Genomic DNA, 19,640 nt, shown 5'->3' with positions numbered 1-19,640 from the left:
TTGTTGCAAGAAAAAACAAAGATTAAGATCATTTGTCGTTTCTTCACTTTCATGGCTGGTGTGTGAATTCATTTTGGGCCGATCTAGAAAATTTTAATTCAAGATATTGGGCCTAATGTATATTCTTATTCGGCCCATTTTCTATTTAGCGGGCCGAATTCCGAAGCCCAAAAAGGCCTTGTATTAATCTAATGCTGAATTATTCAATCCAGCCTAATAAGTGAAATCTTGTGTGACAAACCTATGATATTGTAAAGTAACTTAGCTATTGATAGACTATGTATTAGGTATATAACGATCATTTAACAATAATTATGAATAACAAGAGCAAGTTCAATCCTAATCCTAATCCAATCCAATTATCCTAATATTTAACTATTTCTCATTATAAATATAAATTATAGTATTTAATATGCATAATTCATATCAACGCCATATTTATGTAATAATATAATAATTGGTAGAGCAAGTGGAAATTTGGTAACTTATTTTCTACTTCAATTGAAAATACTCCTATTCATGGAATGACAATATGATCTTTATTAAAAAAAATAACATATGTTACATTATATAATAATATAACATTTATATTATATTGATTTTCAATATAATATATATATATATACAACCAAACAAGCACAAACTCAGAAGGTTTTTCTTTTGTTGAGTATAAAAAAAAATTATTTAAATTTGATATTAAAATTATACTAATTCTGTCCCAGGGTGTTTTGGTAGAAACATGAATTTAGAATAGATATAATTAATAGATAATCAAGAATATGCTAGTAAAAATAATTAAACTTATAATATAAATTATTATAAATTACTTTAAAATAAAATTAAAATGAGTAATTATTTTTTTTAAGAAAAACCATAAGATATGAAAAGGAGAAAGTATTTGATAAAATATTTTACATATAAAAAAAATCAAAAAATACAAAGTCTAAATAATAAAATTTTAAAATATTTAATTTGAAAAACAGACCCAAATTCCCAGTTTTTATCATTCAAGTACGAAGAAGAGATGACGGTGCGTACATGGTCCGGGAGCTCGGGAGGGCATGAACCGATGTACGGACGATTAATCAAACGACGCAATCTTTCCTTTCAGACAAGAAACTAAACTAAACAAACGTTTAAATTAAATCCTCCCATGGTTTTTGGTCGTGTCTGAATCCTCCGCCATTAATCTTCCTCGCAATTCTCGGGCCTTTGACCTCTTTACCATCCCCAATCAATTCCGATCGATATCTCCAATTAATCCCTAACAGGTTTAATTTCTCCTCCATCGATCGGCGATATGGGTCGGGTGGCGGTAGGGGTGGCGGTGGTCGGCGCCGCTGCGGTGGTTGGCGTGACGGCACTGGTGGTCCGCCACCGCATGAGAAATTCCGGCCGGTGGGCCCGGGCAATGGCGATTGTGAAGGAATTAGAAGACAAGTGTGGGACCCCCGATTTGAAGCTGAAGCAGATCGCCGACGCCATGACGGTGGAGATGCACGCCGGATTAGCCTCCGACGGCGGCAGCCGACTCAAAATGCTCATAAGCTTCGTCGATCGCCTCCCCACGGGGTACGTAATTAGGTTATAGATATATATATATACGTATATATATATATATATGAATTTCTATTTCTTACATATCAGCAACGAAGACGGCGTCTACTACGCGCTGGATCTCGGCGGGACGAATTTTCGTGTATTGCAAGTGCAGTTAGCCGGCGGCGACGCCGACGCCGGCGCCGGCGGCATTGTCCACCAGGAATTCGCCGAGGCGTCGATTCCTCCGGCGCTGATGAGTGGAAGTTCGGATGTAAGAATTATTATGTTCGTGATCAATGAACGAACCACAACTTGTCTGATTACTACTTGTTCGATGATTTAAATGTCGAAGACGACGAATGTAATTGCAGGCACTCTTTGACTACATCGTGGAAAAGCTCTCGAATTTCATCGAAGAAGAAGAAAGAATGTTCCATCCGCCGCCGGGGAGGCAGAGGGAGTTAGGCTTCACGTTCTCCTTCCCCGTCCTGCAAAATTCGATCAATTCCGGGACACTTATCCGGTGGACGAAGGGATTCAACATTGATGATGCCGTAAGTTGCATTGTGTCGGCGCAGTTTTTTTGGGTCGAAAGAGTGTTGTCTTAACCACATTGTTGTTTTTAAGGTCGGACAAGACGTCGTAGAGGAGCTTTCGAAAGCTTTGGAGCGAAAAGGCGTAGAAATGCGCGTCGCAGCTTTGGTGAGATCGATGTTGTCTTAATCTAATTAACCGAAGTCGTTTATAAACTCTTATCCGTAGTAGTTCATGGTTGTCACGACTGTACCAGGTTAACGACACGATTGGGACACTAGCCGGAGGGCGATATACAAACAAGAATGTTGTGGTAGCCGTGATTTTGGGGACAGGAACAAACGCTGCATACATCGAGCGCGCGCAGGCGATTCCTAAATGGCACGGTCCGATGCCCACGTCCGGAGAAATGGTCAGGACCATGCGCGCATTTTGTATGTAATAATATTACAGACTAAGGTAACGCTTACGCCCTCGTCTCTTTGTCGTCTCCTTAGGTTATAAACATGGAGTGGGGCAACTTCCGGTCGACTCATCTTCCGGTGACGGAGTACGATCAAGCATTGGACGCCAAAAGTCTTAATCCTGGCGAACAGGTAGAGTGTATCCTTTAAACTCAATTTTGTAGGTGAGATCATCATTGAATATTTATAATGTAAAGCAAATGTATTTGTGAAAAAAAATGAGATATTTAATAAAAAAGTAAAATATTTAATAAAATATTTATTTTGTAATTGAATATTTCAAAATAGAAATAATACGTATATTTTCTACTGGAGGGACGGAGGGGGTATTTATTATGATTTTTTTATGCATAATCCTGGCAAACATGCAAAATGTATCCTTTAGACATAAATTTTTAGATGAAATGATAATTTAATATTTACTATAATTTTTAATTTTGCAGATATTCGAGAAGTTGACTTCGGGCATGTACTTGGGAGAGATTCTTCGCCAGGTTTTGGTTCGATTGGCAGAAGAAGCTTTCTTGTTCGGCGACGACGTACCTCCCAAGCTCAAAATGCCGTCAATATTAAGGTACTATAGGCGGGAAACCTTCCGAATTTGATTCCTGTCTGAACTCTAGACATAAGTTGTCTCTGACACACTTTTGCAATAGATATGATTTAACATATCGTGCAATTTCGCAGCACGCCGGAGATGTCAGCGATGCATCACGACAAGTCCTCCGATCTCAGAATCGTCGACGAGAAACTCAGAAGCATATTCGAGGTAAACTCCGACACATCATCACATCCCTAAAAAAAGTTTCATTACATTGACATTTTCACGACAATCCATCTTCAGATACTGAATACATCGTTGAGGACAAGAAAACTCGTCGTCCGACTCTGCGACATCATCGCCACGCGAGGGGCCCGCCTCGCCGCCGCCGGAATCTTGGGGGTCCTGAAGAAGATGGGAAGGGACAGTCCGAGGGAGACAAGCGAGAAAACTGTAATAGCGATGGACGGCGGGCTGTACGAACACTACACGGTGTATCGAGACACCCTCGAGAGCACGCTGAGGGAGCTGCTCGGGGCGGGAGCGGCGACGAGCATTCAATTCGAGCACTCGAACGACGGCTCCGGAATTGGCGCGGCTCTCCTTGCAGCGGCGTATTCAAATTACCGCAGTGAAGAATAGTTACAGTAGACAAGACACCGCTCATTTTGTATCTCCGGCAAGTCTTGAGGTCTTTGTTTCAAAATGTAATCTTTTTGTAATGTTTCGATGAAAATTAGGTCGTGACTAAAATTGATTTGAAAATGTACGGAAGATAAGATCTTAATGTTTGCTGGGAATTCAACAGAATGACAAGAAATTACAGAAACTCAATGTTGTAATGATCTTAAGACAATAGAGACCTATCTTAACTTCGATCATTCGAGCATGTTTGGAACACAGCCATGTTTGCTTCCTCCTATATGGTAAACAATACATAGTTCAATAGTATTCAAGTTTTGAAAATTTTCAAAAATAGTAGAAATAAAATATTCGATATAATGTTTCGTGAAAATTTTTTTTGAAATTACTATCAACTTACGGGACAATGACGGGAGTTCGCAGCTTCTCAGTACGCGCAGCCTTTTGACCGTCAAGACAAACATCCTGCGAAAAGTTACGATGTTTTGTAAGAAAATTTTAATATAGTTTTGACTAAGGAAGAAAGTCGATGCTCACTGCCAAGGGACATCGCCGGCGAGCATTCTGTCCCCTTCATTATCCTCGTACACGAGCGTGTATTCTCCGCTTTCTTCCAGCAATCCTCGACTAGTTTTTCTCGCAACATTCGCATCGACAGAACACTCACTTTGAGCTGCGACCAAGGGAAAACAATGGTCGATGTAATGAAATAGCTAAAACGGATTGATTAATATCAAGTCACTGCAAAAAATAAAAAATAAAAAAAAAATAGTATATTTGCAACGGAATTCTGTCCCTAGAGTAAATTTTATGACGAAAAAACCTCGTTACAAAAATGATATTTTCTTGGAGTGAGTAATCGAAAACGAATGCGGTGAACCTGCGAGAAGGTCGCGGAAGAGCTCGTCAATGGCGTAGAAGAGCTTCTCGTATCCGTCGTATGCATTGAGGTCCACTTTTCGTCCGATGGGAATACCGTCCATGTTGATCTTTACGAACCGGGATTTCGAACAATGTTGTAACTGTCGTTCTTCGCAAACTTTGTCGGGCAACGGCTGCAGTGCTGAATGTGTCGAATAACCGGAAGCTAATCTGGAAGAACTACTGGTAGCAAAGTTCTTTCTAAATGATCTAACGGGAGGCCAACCAACCACTTGAGCAGAGACAGTCCTAAAACACACAGAGACATATGTAACAATGTTAGAACATTAGACATATGGTCATAAGTTTTCAATTTGCTCGACAAAAATGTGTAGTTCAAAGCGGTTGAATTCACAGTAACATTTTTACAATTTTTGTTTGTTACCATTCAAAGTATCAATTTTTTATTTTTTTAAAAAATAATTATACCGCTAATATTGAAATAACATACCTTTTACTTAAATTATTAAATATTATTATTTCTTAATTTATTAAGAAATCTCATATCCCGGGATGGAGAGAGTAATGGTTACAGTATTTTGTAAACTTTGACACTATAAAATATCATGTAAATATATATATATATATTTATTAAACATCATATACTAAGTTTTTAGTGTTTTAAAAAAGATGAAATCAAATATAAATAAAATAAATAGAGTAACTAACTAAATTCGATTTTGATTAGCTTACGGTTCATATCGGAACCAAAACTTGAAACGGAAAATAAAAAACCGCCGGTTCGAGCGGTCCAATGGTGCAACATAAACAAAGCATTATTCCCACTACATACTGCACGGCAGTCAGCAGAGTAATAAATAATGAAAAAACATGAGATAGGCTGTTGTATTTATTACAAGGAATGGACCACAAGCCAGCAAAGCAAGCAATTGTAAAAAAATAAAAAATAAGAAAACAAAAAAACAGAGAGTACAGCAAGCAAACAGTGGGATGAATATCCCATCAGCTGTCCAAAGCCATTAAATAAATCAAAAACTATAGCAAAAGGGGAAAAGTGGACAACAACACTGTAACATAATTAAATTAAATAAAAAGAAAATAAATATAATTATATTAATAAAAAAAGGTAACCTTTTTTGAGCATTAGGAATAGGCACAGCTGTCTTTGTTGGCAAGAATGCCTTCTTGTCTGAAATTTGCAGGCCATCTTCACCCTCATCAGATTGTTCCTCCATGACCATGGCAGGCCCCCCTCCTGATGATTATATTCAAGAAGATGAAGATGGAGGAGATTAAATGAATTGAGAATATTTTAGTTATATATGTATATATATTATGATTTATTTATTGTCACCTGGTGGGCCAAGGCTAAGTTCGAGCTTTTTATCCTCTGAAAGATAATGGCTTCTTCTTCTTGCAGTTGTTGTTTCTTGTTGCTTTAGGACAAACCATTCCCTGTCTTGATTTGGGAGCAACTCAAGAAACTGTCGACATCCTTCTTCTTCCATTATAATAATAATAATAATAATTTGTTCAAAGACTGGATTTGTGAAGCATTTTCTTGAAGAAAATTTTTGAATGATCTGCAAGAAAGACTAGTGTAAATTAAAGAGAGATGTGTGAAGGGGTTGTAAAGAAATGGAAGATTTGGAGCAGCAAAGATCAGCTTACCTTTGAAATGGTTTGAGGTCAAGAAAAGCACAAAGATGAAAGATTTCTCGCTCTCTCTCTATATCTCTTTATTCTTTCTCTCGCTCATAAATATGGACAGGCTAGGCTAGGCTAGTGAGAGAGAGAGAGAGAGGAAACAAGGGAAATATAGATAGAGAAAAGCAGGAGGAAACAATTGTAGTAAATGTGTGAGTGAGTGTGAGAATCTGTTTTTTCATTTAAAAGGGTTTAGAGCAAAGTGCACGCAACCATCATATAGCCAAAAGGACACATCAATGGAACAGTGAGTGAGTGACACGAAACAAGACTATCTATCTATCTATCCATCACCATTGTTTTGATTCTTGATTCTTCATTCCCCTCTCTCTCTCTCTCTCTCTCTCTTAGAATTTTATTTATTTAGGATAGAGGGGTGAGAGGTGCCTGGCTGGCCCTAAACTAATAAATCTGAAAGCTCCCTTTTTAATTTAATTTAATTTGGAGCCGATCAAGAAAGCAAGCTTTTGAGGGGGTGGGGTGGGGGAGGAATTTATTCACCAGCTTCGACAGAGACATGCCCTTTTGTTTTCTTTCTACACTTTAAAACTATATGTATATATACATATATTTATATGTGTGTGTAATGAGGTGTAATTGTGGCTTCGTATATTTGAAACCGTTTTTATTGTTTAATTGGCTTAGTTATGATGATATAGCTACTTAAAAAGATCAAGAAATTCAATGCATTACCGTAGTATGTCATATGACTTTTGTATCTTTTACAGATGGATTGTTTCGGTTTTGAAAAGATATTTGTATGAGGATCTAATATAACTAAAAAATAAGTTTGAATATAAATATATATGTGTTACGCACAAAAAATAATAATAATAATAATGATAATAATAATAATAATAATAAGGTATCCAGAGTCAGTCGGTGGGTTCTCAGTCGGTTGGTTCTCAATCAGATAAGCAAGTCAGATGGTCCGCGGTCGGGCAAGCAGGTCGGATTATCCGCAGTCGGATAAATGGGTCGGTTGATACAAAGGTTGGCTGCTATGGGGGTCGGTCGAAAAAGGAAGTCGGGCGGAGAAAGGTCTGTTGATAGGTCAGACGATTGAAGAGACCAAATAGTGGTCGTTTGATGGGGCGACCAGTGAGTCTTTTGATCTGGCGACCAATTATGTATCTAGATTGGTCGGTTGGTCGGTCGTTGGGTTATGCGGTTGGCGAGGTGGTTAAAGACATGTGTCAATGAAAGAGGCAGTTCTGAGTTCTGTAACTGGTGGGAACGGTTGGTGAAACAGTGCGACGGTTCTGAACGTTTTCTTCAAAGAATATTTAAGGATTTGGATCATCATTTGGCAAGGCATCTTCAATCAACTTCAACAAAGCAAAGTCAGATTTGGGGATCACCACTTTAAATTTCAGTCTTTTATTTTCCAGTTTATTTTCTGTACCGTACAGTGTTTAGAGATTCCTAATCTCAGGCACTAATTAATCAAGTTTAAGGATATTTTCTATATCTTTGAATTTTACTTTATTTTTGTTGAAAAATTACATCAACAAATTGGCGACCACAATGGGAGAAAGACAAGATTGCTGATCCTACATCAAGAAATTGGCGACCACAGTGGGAGAAAATTGCTGATCCATATGGCAAATTTTCAATTCCACAGTACAGCCGTTGGCTTTATCACGGCAGAAGAAGCTTCCCAACTACGGGCCGAATTGACAGCAGGTTTTACAGCATGTTTTCGGCAAATGTACGACCAGCATATAGCAAATCTGCAGGCAATACATGACGCAATGCAAAACTTGATGGAGCAATCAAAATTCATGTTGAATTCGGTTCCTGCACCGCCAGAAATGTCATGCCCCCAAACGGACAACGCCATTCCTGAGTATATACCCAGTCAGACAGACTGGAAACAGGACCAAACAGGAGGACAGGCCCGACCAGGGACGACCGAATGGACGGAGACAGGTCGGCAGGATCACGACGCCTGGACGGACCATGGTCGGGAAGACCACACCGACTGGACGGACCATGGTCGGGAGGACCACACCGAATGGACGGACCGTAGTCGGGACAACCACACCGACTGGATGGACAAAGGTCGGGAGGACCACGCCGACTGGACGAATACAGATCGGGAAGACCACGTCGACTGGACGGACAAAAATCGGGAGGACTACGTAACCTGGACGGATACAGGTCAGGAGGACCCCGCCGAATGGACGGATACAGGTCAGGAGGACCCCGCCGAATGGACGGACACGGGTCAGGTCGCCGACCATAACTTTTCAGGCGAGCAAAAGAATGACAGAACAACAGTGGCCGAAAGGAGGAATAAGTCGGACGGGAGTCTGAATACAATGGTAGTGCAAGATCGACCAACGTCCAGGCCAGCACCAGTCCGCGATAAATGGAGGTCGGGTCCAACGTAGCCTCAAAGGATGGAGGTCGGATCTGAGGCTGACGTAGCCTCGGATGCTAACCTACTAACTCCTAAAACATCATAAGAAATGATGCTTAGGAGTCTTGAGGAGGAGGCATGTTGTTACGCACAAAAAATAATAATAATAATAATAATAATAATAATAATAATAATAATAAGGTATCCAGAGTCAGTCGGTGGGTTCTCAGTTGGTTGGTTCTCAATCAGATAAGCAAGTCAGATGGTCCGCGGTCGGGCAAGCAGGTCGGATTATCCGCAGTCGGATAAATGGGTCGGTTGATACAAAGGTTGGCTGCTATGGGGGTCGGTCGAAAAAGGAAGTCGGGCGAAGAAAGGTCTGTTGATAGGTCAGACGATTGAAGAGACCAAATAGTGGTCGTTTGATGGGGCGACCAGTGAGTCTTTTGATCTGGCGACCAATTATGTATCTAGATTGGTCGGTTGGTCGGTCGTTGGGTTATGCGGTTGGCGAGGCGGTTAAAGACATGTGTCAATGAAAGAGGCAGTTCTGAGTTCTGTAACTGGTGGGAACGGTTGGTGAAACAGTGCGACGGTTCTGAACGTTTTCTTCAAAGAATATTTAAGGATTTGGATCATCATTTGGCAAGGCATCTTCAATCAACTTCAACAAAGCAAAGTCAGATTTGGGGATCACCACTTTAAATTTCAGTCTTTTATTTTCCAGTTTATTTTCTGTACCGTACAGTGTTTAGAGATTCCTAATCTCAGGCACTAATTAATCAAGTTTAAGGATATTTTCTATATCTTTGAATTCTACTTTATTTTTGTTGAAAAATTACATCAACAAATTGGCGACCACAGTGGGAGAAAGACAAGATTGCTGATCCTACATCAAGAAATTGGCGACCACAGTGGGAGAAAATTGCTGATCCATATGGCAAATTTTCAATTCCACAGTACAGCCGTTGGCTTTATCACGGCAGAAGAAGCTTCCCAACTACGGGCCGAATTGACAGCAGGTTTTACAGCATGTTTTCGGCAAATGTACGACCGGCAGATAGCAAATCTGCAGGCAATACATGACGCAATGCAAAACTTGATGGAGCAATCAAAATTCATGTTGAATTCGGTTCCTGCACCGCCAGAAATGTCATGCCCCCAAACGGACAACGCCATTCCTGAGTATATACCCAGTCAGACAGACTGGAAACAGGACCAAACAGGAGGACAGGCCCGACCAGGGACGACCGAATGGACGGAGACAGGTCGGCAGGATCACGACGCCTGGACGGACCATGGTCGGGAAGACCACACCGACTGGACGGACCATGGTCGGGAGGACCACACCGAATGGACGGACCGTAGTCGGGACAACCACACCGACTGGATGGACAAAGGTCGGGAGGACCACGCCGACTGGACGAATACAGATCGGGAAGACCACGTCGACTGGACGGACAAAAATCGGGAGGACTACGTAACCTGGACGGATACAGGTCAGGAGGACCCCGCCGAATGGACGGATACAGGTCAGGAGGACCCCGCCGAATGGACGGACACGGGTCAGGTCGCCGACCATAACTTTTCAGGCGAGCAAAAGAATGACAGAACAACAGTGGCCGAAAGGAGGAATAAGTCGGACGGGAGTCTGAATACAATGGTAGTGCAAGATCGACCAACGTCCAGGCCAGCACCAGTCCGCGATAAATGGAGGTCGGGTCCAACGTAGCCTCAAAGGATGGAGGTCGGATCTGAGGCTGACGTAGCCTCGGATGCTAACCTACTAACTCCTAAAACATCATAAGAAATGATGCTTAGGAGTCTTGAGGAGGAGGCATGTTGTTACGCACAAAAAATAATAATAATAATAATAATAATAATAATAAGGTATCCAGAGTCAGTCGGTGGGTTCTCAGTCGGTTGGTTCTCAATCAGATAAGCAAGTCAGATGGTCCGCGGTCGGACAAGCAGGTCGGATTATCCGCAGTCGGATAAATGGGTCGGTTGATACAAAGGTTGGCTGCTATGGGGGTCGGTCGAAAAAGGAAGTCGGGCGAAGAAAGGTCTGTTGATAGGTCAGACGATTGAAGAGACCAAATAGTGGTCGTTTGATGGGGCGACCAGTGAGTCTTTTGATCTGGCGACCAATTATGTATCTAGATTAGTCGGTTGGTCGGTCGTTGGGTTATGCGGTTGGCGAGGCGGTTAAAGACATGTGTCAATGAAAGAGGCAGTTCTGAGTTCTGTAACTGGTGGGAACGGTTGGTGAAACAGTGCGACGGTTCTGAACGTTTTCTTCAAAGAATATTTAAGGATTTGGATCATCATTTGGCAAGGCATCTTCAATCAACTTCAACAAAACAAAGTCAGATTTGGGGATCACCACTTTAAATTTCAGTCTTTTATTTTCCAGTTTATTTTCTGTACCGTACAGTGTTTAGAGATTCCTAATCTCAGGCACTAATTAATCAAGTTTAAGGATATTTTCTATATCTTTGAATTTTACTTTATTTTTGTTGAAAAATTACATCAACAATATGTATATTTTCTTATAAAAAAATGAAATATGTTCATCATAAATGTCATATCATAAAATATAAAATTATATTATATACAATATATATAATATAAATTTATTTCATACTAATAAGAAGTAAACAAAACCATTGGGTGATTTATATTTACAGTTGTTTAAATATATAATTTTTTTTTTTTTGAGAAAAAGTATAATAAAATAATTGAAAAAAAAATATGGATAACTGATTCGTTTAGCCGACTAAAGGTGTGTGCAAATAAACAAAACCCTTTAGATGCATAATCTAATCCCACCAAGAATATGATCACATTCTTCAATCATATTTGGGACTCCAAACCAATGGACCACACACACACATATATATATATATATATCTCAATCCGAATATAATCTCCATGTCACTGCTGAATCATATTTATTAATTAACATTGTGCTGAATTATAAATAGACATCCCATGAAATACTATAAATCAAATAGCAAAAACTTTATCTTAATATAATACAAATAGCAAGTAACAATTCATTTACATATCACATACAAATAGCACATGATAATAGTTCACATTTCACATACTATCATTAATTTCCGCACAAAAGATCATACACCACATACTCTTAATAAACAAGATGCTATCTATCTATATCTTAGAACCCTAACCATTCCTTCCTATGCTCAAACATATGATCATATTCCATTTTCTTGGTGCTTTGCCTTTTTAAATTCACCCATATTGGAAGGTAAAAATGGAATATAATTAAAATCAACAAGAAAAAAAAATAAATATGCTTAGCCTCGTCTAATAGTTACTGATACCAATACATGCCATCAAGAATGGCAAAGAAACTGATAAAATGTGGTTGGCTGCACTAGCAAAATTGTACATTGGTTTCTTTTAAAACTTTTTTTTTTTGTTCTTTCTTGACAGTACTAATTCAAATTACTTACAGAAAAAAGAAAAAGAAAAAAAGCTCCCATATCCCAAAAGGCTATAAAACACAAATTTAAAAGAAAGGGATCTCATCCTTACCATGGAAAACCACTACTCAGACATGTCATCCTCTTGTTCGCTGAAATTATCGGCATCAGCATCGGCCTCTTGCACCATCCTGCGCAGTCGACCACCGCTGTGGCCATCCATGCCTCCCCTTCCATTTCGTGAGATTTTTTGAGGTTGGAAATCCTGGGTATGCAACACAAATGAGAATGTGACTGATATAAAATGGACGCGCGGTCAAATAAAATTTAAATTTTGCGAATATTTATTTATATCTGTACCGCCTCGTCTCTCAGTTCCAATGCAGCTAGTGTGCTTCGTTTCCTAACAGTCACCGACCTAGGTACTGGAAATTGTTCCACTTCCTCAGTTGATTTACCCTCTCTTGCGCGCTTTTTCCGTAACATTAGCTTTGATGGAAGCGGCTATATAAAGGTAGGGGTCAGCACTATCGTGCTATCGAATGCGAGAACTTGCAAAATGGGACAAAGTTATAGGAACTGACCAGGTATTTGGCTTCAGTTTCACCAAATGTCACAAGGTATGATGTGGGATCTTCGGCATCGTCAGTGCGCACCTGTCAGTCGCAAGCATTTAAAAGAGATAATATGTCAAGTTGCAGGAAGAATCGAGAGTATGATATAAGACTGCATATACATACATCCCAGAGATACTCGCGAACCCAAGAATAAGAAATATCTTCAGTTTCGTCGTATAGATCCTTATCCAGCTGCACCAAAAAAGTGGAATATCAATAAAATATTATCAACCAGAGTGTATCTAATAAGAAGCCTTCATATATTGGACTGAGAGAATCAACCTCTTCGACTGATGGCACCATATATGCCAAAAATTTATCAGGCTTCTCCGAATCAGAGACTGAGGACATAAAACTCTTCAAAATTGCCTGCAGAATGAATCATGCATTAACAGCATAACTTTGGTATTGCAACACTGTCAACAAATGGCACCAGTGCCAAAACCAGGAAGATTAACATTTAATAGCTGTCAGTGACAAAGATATGAAGATTAAATATCTAATATCCACCAGCGACAAAACCAGGGAGATTAATATTTAATAGCTGTCAGCGACAAAAATATGAAGATTAAATATCTAATATCCGCTAGCAATAAAACCAGGAAGATTAAATATCTAATAGCCACCAGGGACAAAACCAGGAAGATTAATCTTTTAATAGCCGATAGAGACAAGACCAGGAAGATCAACAATACTTAATGATTTTACGATCAGAAGCAATAGCATAATGAGTAATGACATTCAAAAACACTTGATCAGAAGCTTTTTAAGATCATGGTTTTCGATCTAATAAATGAATTCTTCCATACCAAACAAATGAAACTTGGCAGATTTAAGTTAAAGCAATTTCATTAATGTAATATCATCAATAGTAAGATATTTATGATATATGAATATCACTCACTCTATGTTCATACTCATCTCGATCTGCTGCACTTAGTTTTCCATATATTTCTGAATCAGCCGTTGGAGCGCTATCAAAATTCGCAACCACAAACTGGTCATCATACCTGGACAAACAAGAATCATTCATTGAGAGTCCAGATACTAGCACAAAGGGATGTTCCATACAGAAATGTAAGAAAGGTGTTATAAACCCTGACAATAATATTGGGTCAGTGTAACAATTTAGGCAACCATTTTTAAAAGCAAACATGCATTATAAAATAATTATGGTTTCTCCGATCCAACCTCCATCCCAATTTGCTTTCTTTAGTTTTGGCGCCGTGGTATTATTTTAATAAAGTTTTTTTACCATTTTTGTCCTTATTTTTTGCTTGAAATGATTATATAAAATGTATTTAGAAGGGTAAAAGGGGAAAATCGTACAAAAAAAAAATTACAAACATTTTTTGAGACGTCCCAAATTAGAAATAATAGTGGAAGGACAAAGGTAGTATTTGAAAGTAAAATAGAGCATATAGTAAATTAGATCTGATTAGTATCAAAGTGCTGTTAAAAATTAATCATATAAAATTATGTGCCTCAACAAAATGATCCGAAGGATGAAATTTGTGAATAAGAGAGATAAGGCACAAGTAATACCATCAAGGAACCATAATAATGAAAGCAAAACAAAGGAAATAAACAATGCGCATTGAACCTAAAGACGCTATAAGTTGGCTATACCTGTCAAAATCAGGAAAGAGAGGGAGAACTCTTTTCGGTTGCAAATTTCGATTCACAGCATGAACAGGTTTGGACTTGCACGCCTCAAACGAAGTTGAAATATCCTTCAGTTTCCTTTCCCTGAATAAAGGAAATAGAACTCAATTTCCAAACATCACAACTGTAAATCATTCAATCATAAACAGAAAATAATATGATCACTAACCTACTATTGAGATTCTCCAAAAGAAGTCGATCTCGAGATTCTCGCAATTCTTTCGCTTGTTTTTCTGTAAGTGACTGCATTTAACATCCAATTCTTTAGTCAAGCTTCAAATCGTGCTTTTTACTAACAATTACATACTACAAATGACTTAAATGGCGCGCACCTGCTTGGTTGACTCCATGCTCAGTGGTGATATGTATTGAGTTTTTACAAGCCAAGAAACACCTTTATCTGTAGGCCTTTCTTTCTTCTTTATGCCATCTGACTTAATTGGAGTTACAGGATCATCATCATGCAACAACTCTTCATCCTCTGGATCAAGGGGTATCCTCTCACCTTTGGGAGGACTGATCGATAAAGAGAGAAAATATCAGATAAAAACCACTACACAAAGAACAAAACCAAATAAAGGTTAAGAAAATTTACTTGTACACTCTCACATCAAGAAGGTCCAGCGGTATTCCAAGATCCGGTTCCACATACAGCTGAGGCTTCCAATTTTTCTCCAATGATGTAATTTGATATTTGCAATATCTGCAGAGGTTCAAATCACAATTTCTGTCTAAATGATCGAAACAGTGAAAAAGGGCGAGTGACTTCCGACACTTTTTTCTCTTTCAACTACCTGAATTTTTATTAACATACTGGAAATGGAATTGAGAGGGTAATCTTGATGATTTACAATATTGGCAGGACAAGCATTCAATATGTACAATTACCTCAATCATTCCTTCAATTTTATACCCTCTCTGTGACTGTCAGGAAGCTCAATACACAAATTACAATCTCCAAAGATGTATTTATTATTTCATTTTGTCAACTCCTAAAAATTCCACTGCAGTAATGGCAAAATTTCAGGACTTATTCAGCACAAGCATTTGTTAAGTGGCTATTCATATGTTGGTGGTGGAAGCGGCACCAGGGAATTGGAATTTACCACACCCTCCATACATGTCAAAAGTGAATATAGATTATGTTTCACCATTGCCTAAAAATGCTTACAAGGTCTTTAAACACTTCTGGTCCATGATTCCAAACACTTGCTGAGGCAGAGGCGTAGAAACTCGACTTACAATAGTTAGATGGGTGAGCAACCGAAACATATAAACATCTATTTCCAGAATTAGTCAAAACAGATCATCATTTTCTGTTGTAACTCCAGCGCACATTCTAGAACTGAACTTCTTCACCAATTTACAGATATCAAATACATAGCATAAGAAAAATATCTGACATGAACTCGTGTCTTCTACAGATTAATTCTAACAATATCAAAACATAATAAATAATTGGTCATACCGATCTGTATCTCTTTTCATGGTTAAAAGCTTCATTTTTTCAGATGCATCCGGCAGCTCATTTCGAAACCTACAAAGGACAATAAATCAGACATTCCACATAAAAATATAGAGAATTGAAGTGCCATCATAAACTAAGTCTGTAGCCCTCATGCTAATGACTGCTACGACTTGATAAATAATAGCACAAAAGAAGAGAAACAAGATTATATCTGGCTTAGGTCTCCAAATTCCAATTTTAACATAACCAGCCAATTTACCTCAGGTGGTCAGTTAAATGAAAAGATGTATCAATTATGATACAAGATACCAAATTCATACACAGTGATACACACCGAAACAAGCAAGCACATACGTAACATATTATTGACCCCATTTAACTAGTCGTTGATAATCAATGGAGTTATCATCCAAATAATATACAACTACGAGTTCATCTTATCCCTACATGTTACAACAAGATGATCAAATATTATCTTTTATCCCTCTTATTTGAAATTAATGGTGGCGCAATGTTCAGCACTACATTACTCAAAACTGAGTAGTAATGTTTCATATTATTAAAACCCTGCAATCATTAATCAACATAATCTTAACAGTTACCTCATAAATATGCCAAACTAAGATTAAAGAACAGCATACTCAAATAAACTGCTGAGAATCTGAGATATACTTACTTCAATTTGCAAAGGAATGTTGTTGGCTTCTTCAGTCGATTTTCTATTCTGTCGCTGCTTAGTAAAGGAGTACTCCTCCGGTCACCCATATGCGACCCACTAATTGAGCCATGGCCTTTGGACCCAGAGGCCAACATATTGGTCTTCTGCAGCACTTTATTCTGTGACTCTCTCAGATGCTGCTTGTGTTTCTCGTCTTGTTTCTGCTTTTCATACTCTCTCTTTTTCCTCAACCTTCTTTCCTCCTCTGTCTCAACCCTACCAGAAGGCCCATGCCCACCTAATCCCTTGCCACTCAAAGGCTGTGGAGGCTTCTGCTCCTTTTTAAATGAGGGCCCGGCATGGGGTTGCCTATTCTCATTGCTTGGACCTGGAGGAGGGGCAGAAGAAGGCAATGGAGGGGGCGAAGATGGATGTGATGGTGGTGGGGGTGGAGGAGGAGAAGAAGGGGGAGGTGGGGGTGGGGGTGGCTGCATAGGAGGAGGCTGATTGAACTGAGAATACTGAGATGGCGGATAGTAAGATGGAGGGGCTGTGGCTGGGGCAGGCTGGGGCGGTGGAGGAGGTGGGGGATAAGAAGAATCTGACGGCGGAGGTGGAGGTGGAGGCTGATACGGAAATGGTTGGTGTTGCGGTGGCGGTGGTGGTGGCTGCGGGTTTCTTCCCGGAGGGTTATACTGTGATGATGACGATCCATAGCCTTGATAATTGGAGCTAGGGTTCGTCTGGGAATAGCTCTGATTGTAACCGGGACCCCAATTTTGGGGATACTGATTGCTACCGCGTGAAGGTGGAGGCGGAGGCGGTGGCTGCAAAGCGTTCTGATTCGGCGGCGGCGGCGGGGGTGGTGGAGTAAATGTCGATTGCGGCGGAGGATGGAACGGCCGGTATGAAGCCATGAACGGATTTCTGTGTATGACTCAGCTACCACAAGGCACGACTGCAATTTTCAAACTCTACGCTTAGGGCACAAAGAATTAAATCCCAGCGAAAACACGCCCAACAAATCAATATCTTCGGAACAATCTCCAGCTCGAATGGAAATGGAAATAAAAAACTACTGGCGGACCAAGATTTCCTGAAAGTTCGAATTCAGAACCGAAACCCTAGCAAGAACAAAAAAAACACACCAAAGAAGCCGCCGTCTTCAATCAGGGTTTCAAAGAGGGAAAGAAAAATCACAACTCACAATAACAAACAACAAAAATTGGGAGGCGAAAATTGAATTTAATCCCTTTGGAACTATCAAACTAACGATTCAAGAGCCTATGCTGAGAGAAAAAGGGAATAGAAGAAGAAAACAACCCTACAAATCGACTCAAACACAAATCCTCAATAAAATTCCACCAGGAACAAATCCAAACAAATTCCCTCCACGAAATTGCACTCCAGCTCGAAGAAGATTCTCCTGAAACACTTATGATTGATTATGCGTAGCGAAGCGTGTGCGCGTTGGGAAAGAAGGGTGAGACGGCGACGGAGTTCAATCCTGCCGATGCGAGATTGCGCAACCTGAGATGACGGTGCTTCTTTATGTCGATTTTAGTAGAGATGGACACATGCTGTTCTTGTAGGTATTGGGCCTCAAAGCCCATTTATAAATGGGCCTATTAATTTATTATTGCCAAGTAATTTGGGCTTCCATGTAGATTGGCCCAGCTCTTTCAAAATCAATGAACTTTTGAATTTGGACTTTAGATAAGAGGTTTTTTATTTTTTATTTTTTATTTTAAATAATTTGTAAAGATTAAAGGTAGGTTTCACAACGGTTAGCTGATTCGATTAGTTGGTTTGACTAGTTGATTAGATTAGCGGTGTGTATTAAAGTGTTTAGTAAATAACGGTTTTATATTAACCGTTTATACGTAAAATGACCATTAAAAATATTTTATATTTTATTTTCAAAATATTTAGTTAGTTTTTCGGCGGGTAGACTTAAAAAATTTATTATTAATTTTAAAATTTTAAAAAGTTTTATTAAGATATTTATTTTTAAAATATTTTGTAAAGAATTAATGCAAACTTATTAAAAAATATATTTTTTTTTTCATTAGAAATAGTATAAATATAAAAGAACAAAAATTATTAGTATATGCATTTTTATTAATTTAATTTAGTTAATATGTATTTACATTAAATTTATAGTTTTAAATAAATATATTCATTTTTAATAAAAATATTATGTGATGTAAAATACTATATAAATTATCAATAATATTAATATTTTTATATTACATGTATTCTAAAAAAAATTAAAGAAATTTATAAATAAAATAATTGAAATATAAAAAAATAATTTTTTAAAATTTATAAACACAAATTTATAAGTTACTAGAAGAAAATATATTCAAAGAATTAATAAATAGTGTAATAAAAAAAATATTAATATATGTGAAAGAATTAATTAATTTTAAAAGCAAATAGAAAATTAAAATAAAAAAGCTATTTTGAGCTATACAGCTTTTTCAAAATTAATTTTCTATATCCAATTAACTAATTGAAAACGCTAATTTACTGGTCAAACTGTTGAAATCTCTTCAACAAGCTAAAAAATTATTTACCAAACACCTTCTAAAAAATTATTATTTGACATTTTATGACATCAAAAAATATATTTGATGTGATATTTTCTAAAAAAAAATAAATTAGTACCAAAATTCTAAAAATGTTTGTGTAAACAAAACTCTTATGTTTGGGTATGTTAGGTTTAATATTGTATTTTAATTTTGAATTTTTATCAAAATAGTAGTTTAAATGTAAAGCACTGTATTTTATGGAAATTTGAGAATTGTTAAAGAAATTAAAACCCATTTATTCATTGTATTTGTTTACTTATTATTTTAATAAATTGATCATCCATGTTATTTATTTATTTATTAAATAAAATTAAAGTTGCTAATTTTGATTACATATTGAATAAAATTCTATCCGCAATAGCTTATAAATCATGTGACTTAGGAAAATCAATTAGATAATTAGTTATGTGTGACAGACTTGACGGAAAAGACATTAAAACTTGGATTCGAAATTATATATATATAATGAAATATAAGTTTTAAATTTAAATTTTTCAAATAAAAAA

The 19,640-nt window shown here is 37.9% G+C and overlaps 3 protein-coding genes across 3 annotated transcripts; 1 reads left to right on the top strand and 2 right to left on the bottom strand.

The window, feature by feature from the left end:
- The first annotated feature begins 1,298 nt into the window (after positions 1–1,298).
- LOC127239231 (hexokinase-1-like) lies at positions 1,299–3,723 on the top strand. Its single transcript, XM_051257291.1, has 9 exons — positions 1,299–1,572; positions 1,648–1,813; positions 1,914–2,096; positions 2,170–2,244; positions 2,333–2,488; positions 2,574–2,672; positions 2,984–3,114; positions 3,228–3,309; positions 3,385–3,723. Exons 1-9 carry the CDS (start codon positions 1,301–1,303, stop codon positions 3,721–3,723), a joined length of 1,503 nt encoding a protein of 500 aa, XP_051113248.1. The 5' UTR covers positions 1,299–1,300.
- Positions 3,724–3,815: 92 nt separating this feature from the next.
- Positions 3,816–6,393, bottom strand: LOC127266526 (auxin-responsive protein IAA26-like). The gene is made up of 7 exons (XM_051296789.1): positions 6,277–6,393; positions 5,960–6,188; positions 5,737–5,860; positions 4,604–4,893; positions 4,261–4,396; positions 4,124–4,188; positions 3,816–4,000 (listed from the first exon to the last, which is right to left on the bottom strand). The coding sequence occupies exons 2-7, from the start codon at positions 6,111–6,113 to the stop codon at positions 3,960–3,962; spliced, it is 810 nt and encodes a 269-aa protein (XP_051152746.1). The 5' UTR covers positions 6,114–6,188; positions 6,277–6,393; the 3' UTR covers positions 3,816–3,959.
- Positions 6,394–11,984: 5,591 nt separating this feature from the next.
- LOC127266517 (protein PAF1 homolog) lies at positions 11,985–18,085 on the bottom strand. Its single transcript, XM_051296779.1, has 12 exons — positions 16,559–18,085; positions 15,883–15,951; positions 15,010–15,117; positions 14,747–14,930; positions 14,584–14,657; positions 14,379–14,498; positions 13,654–13,759; positions 13,032–13,118; positions 12,873–12,941; positions 12,717–12,788; positions 12,493–12,636; positions 11,985–12,397 (listed from the first exon to the last, which is right to left on the bottom strand). Exons 1-12 carry the CDS (start codon positions 17,455–17,457, stop codon positions 12,257–12,259), a joined length of 2,073 nt encoding a protein of 690 aa, XP_051152736.1. The 5' UTR covers positions 17,458–18,085; the 3' UTR covers positions 11,985–12,256.
- Between the last annotated feature and the right edge of the window lie 1,555 nt (positions 18,086–19,640).

This window comes from Andrographis paniculata, unplaced genomic scaffold, assembly GCF_009805555.1.
Source record: "Andrographis paniculata isolate CXL003 unplaced genomic scaffold, ASM980555v1 Contig18END, whole genome shotgun sequence".
In the NCBI taxonomy this organism is placed as follows: Eukaryota; Viridiplantae; Streptophyta; class Magnoliopsida; order Lamiales; family Acanthaceae; genus Andrographis; species Andrographis paniculata.
The sequence above is the reverse complement of the archived record's forward strand: the minus strand, read 5'-3'. Positions and strand labels throughout refer to the sequence as shown.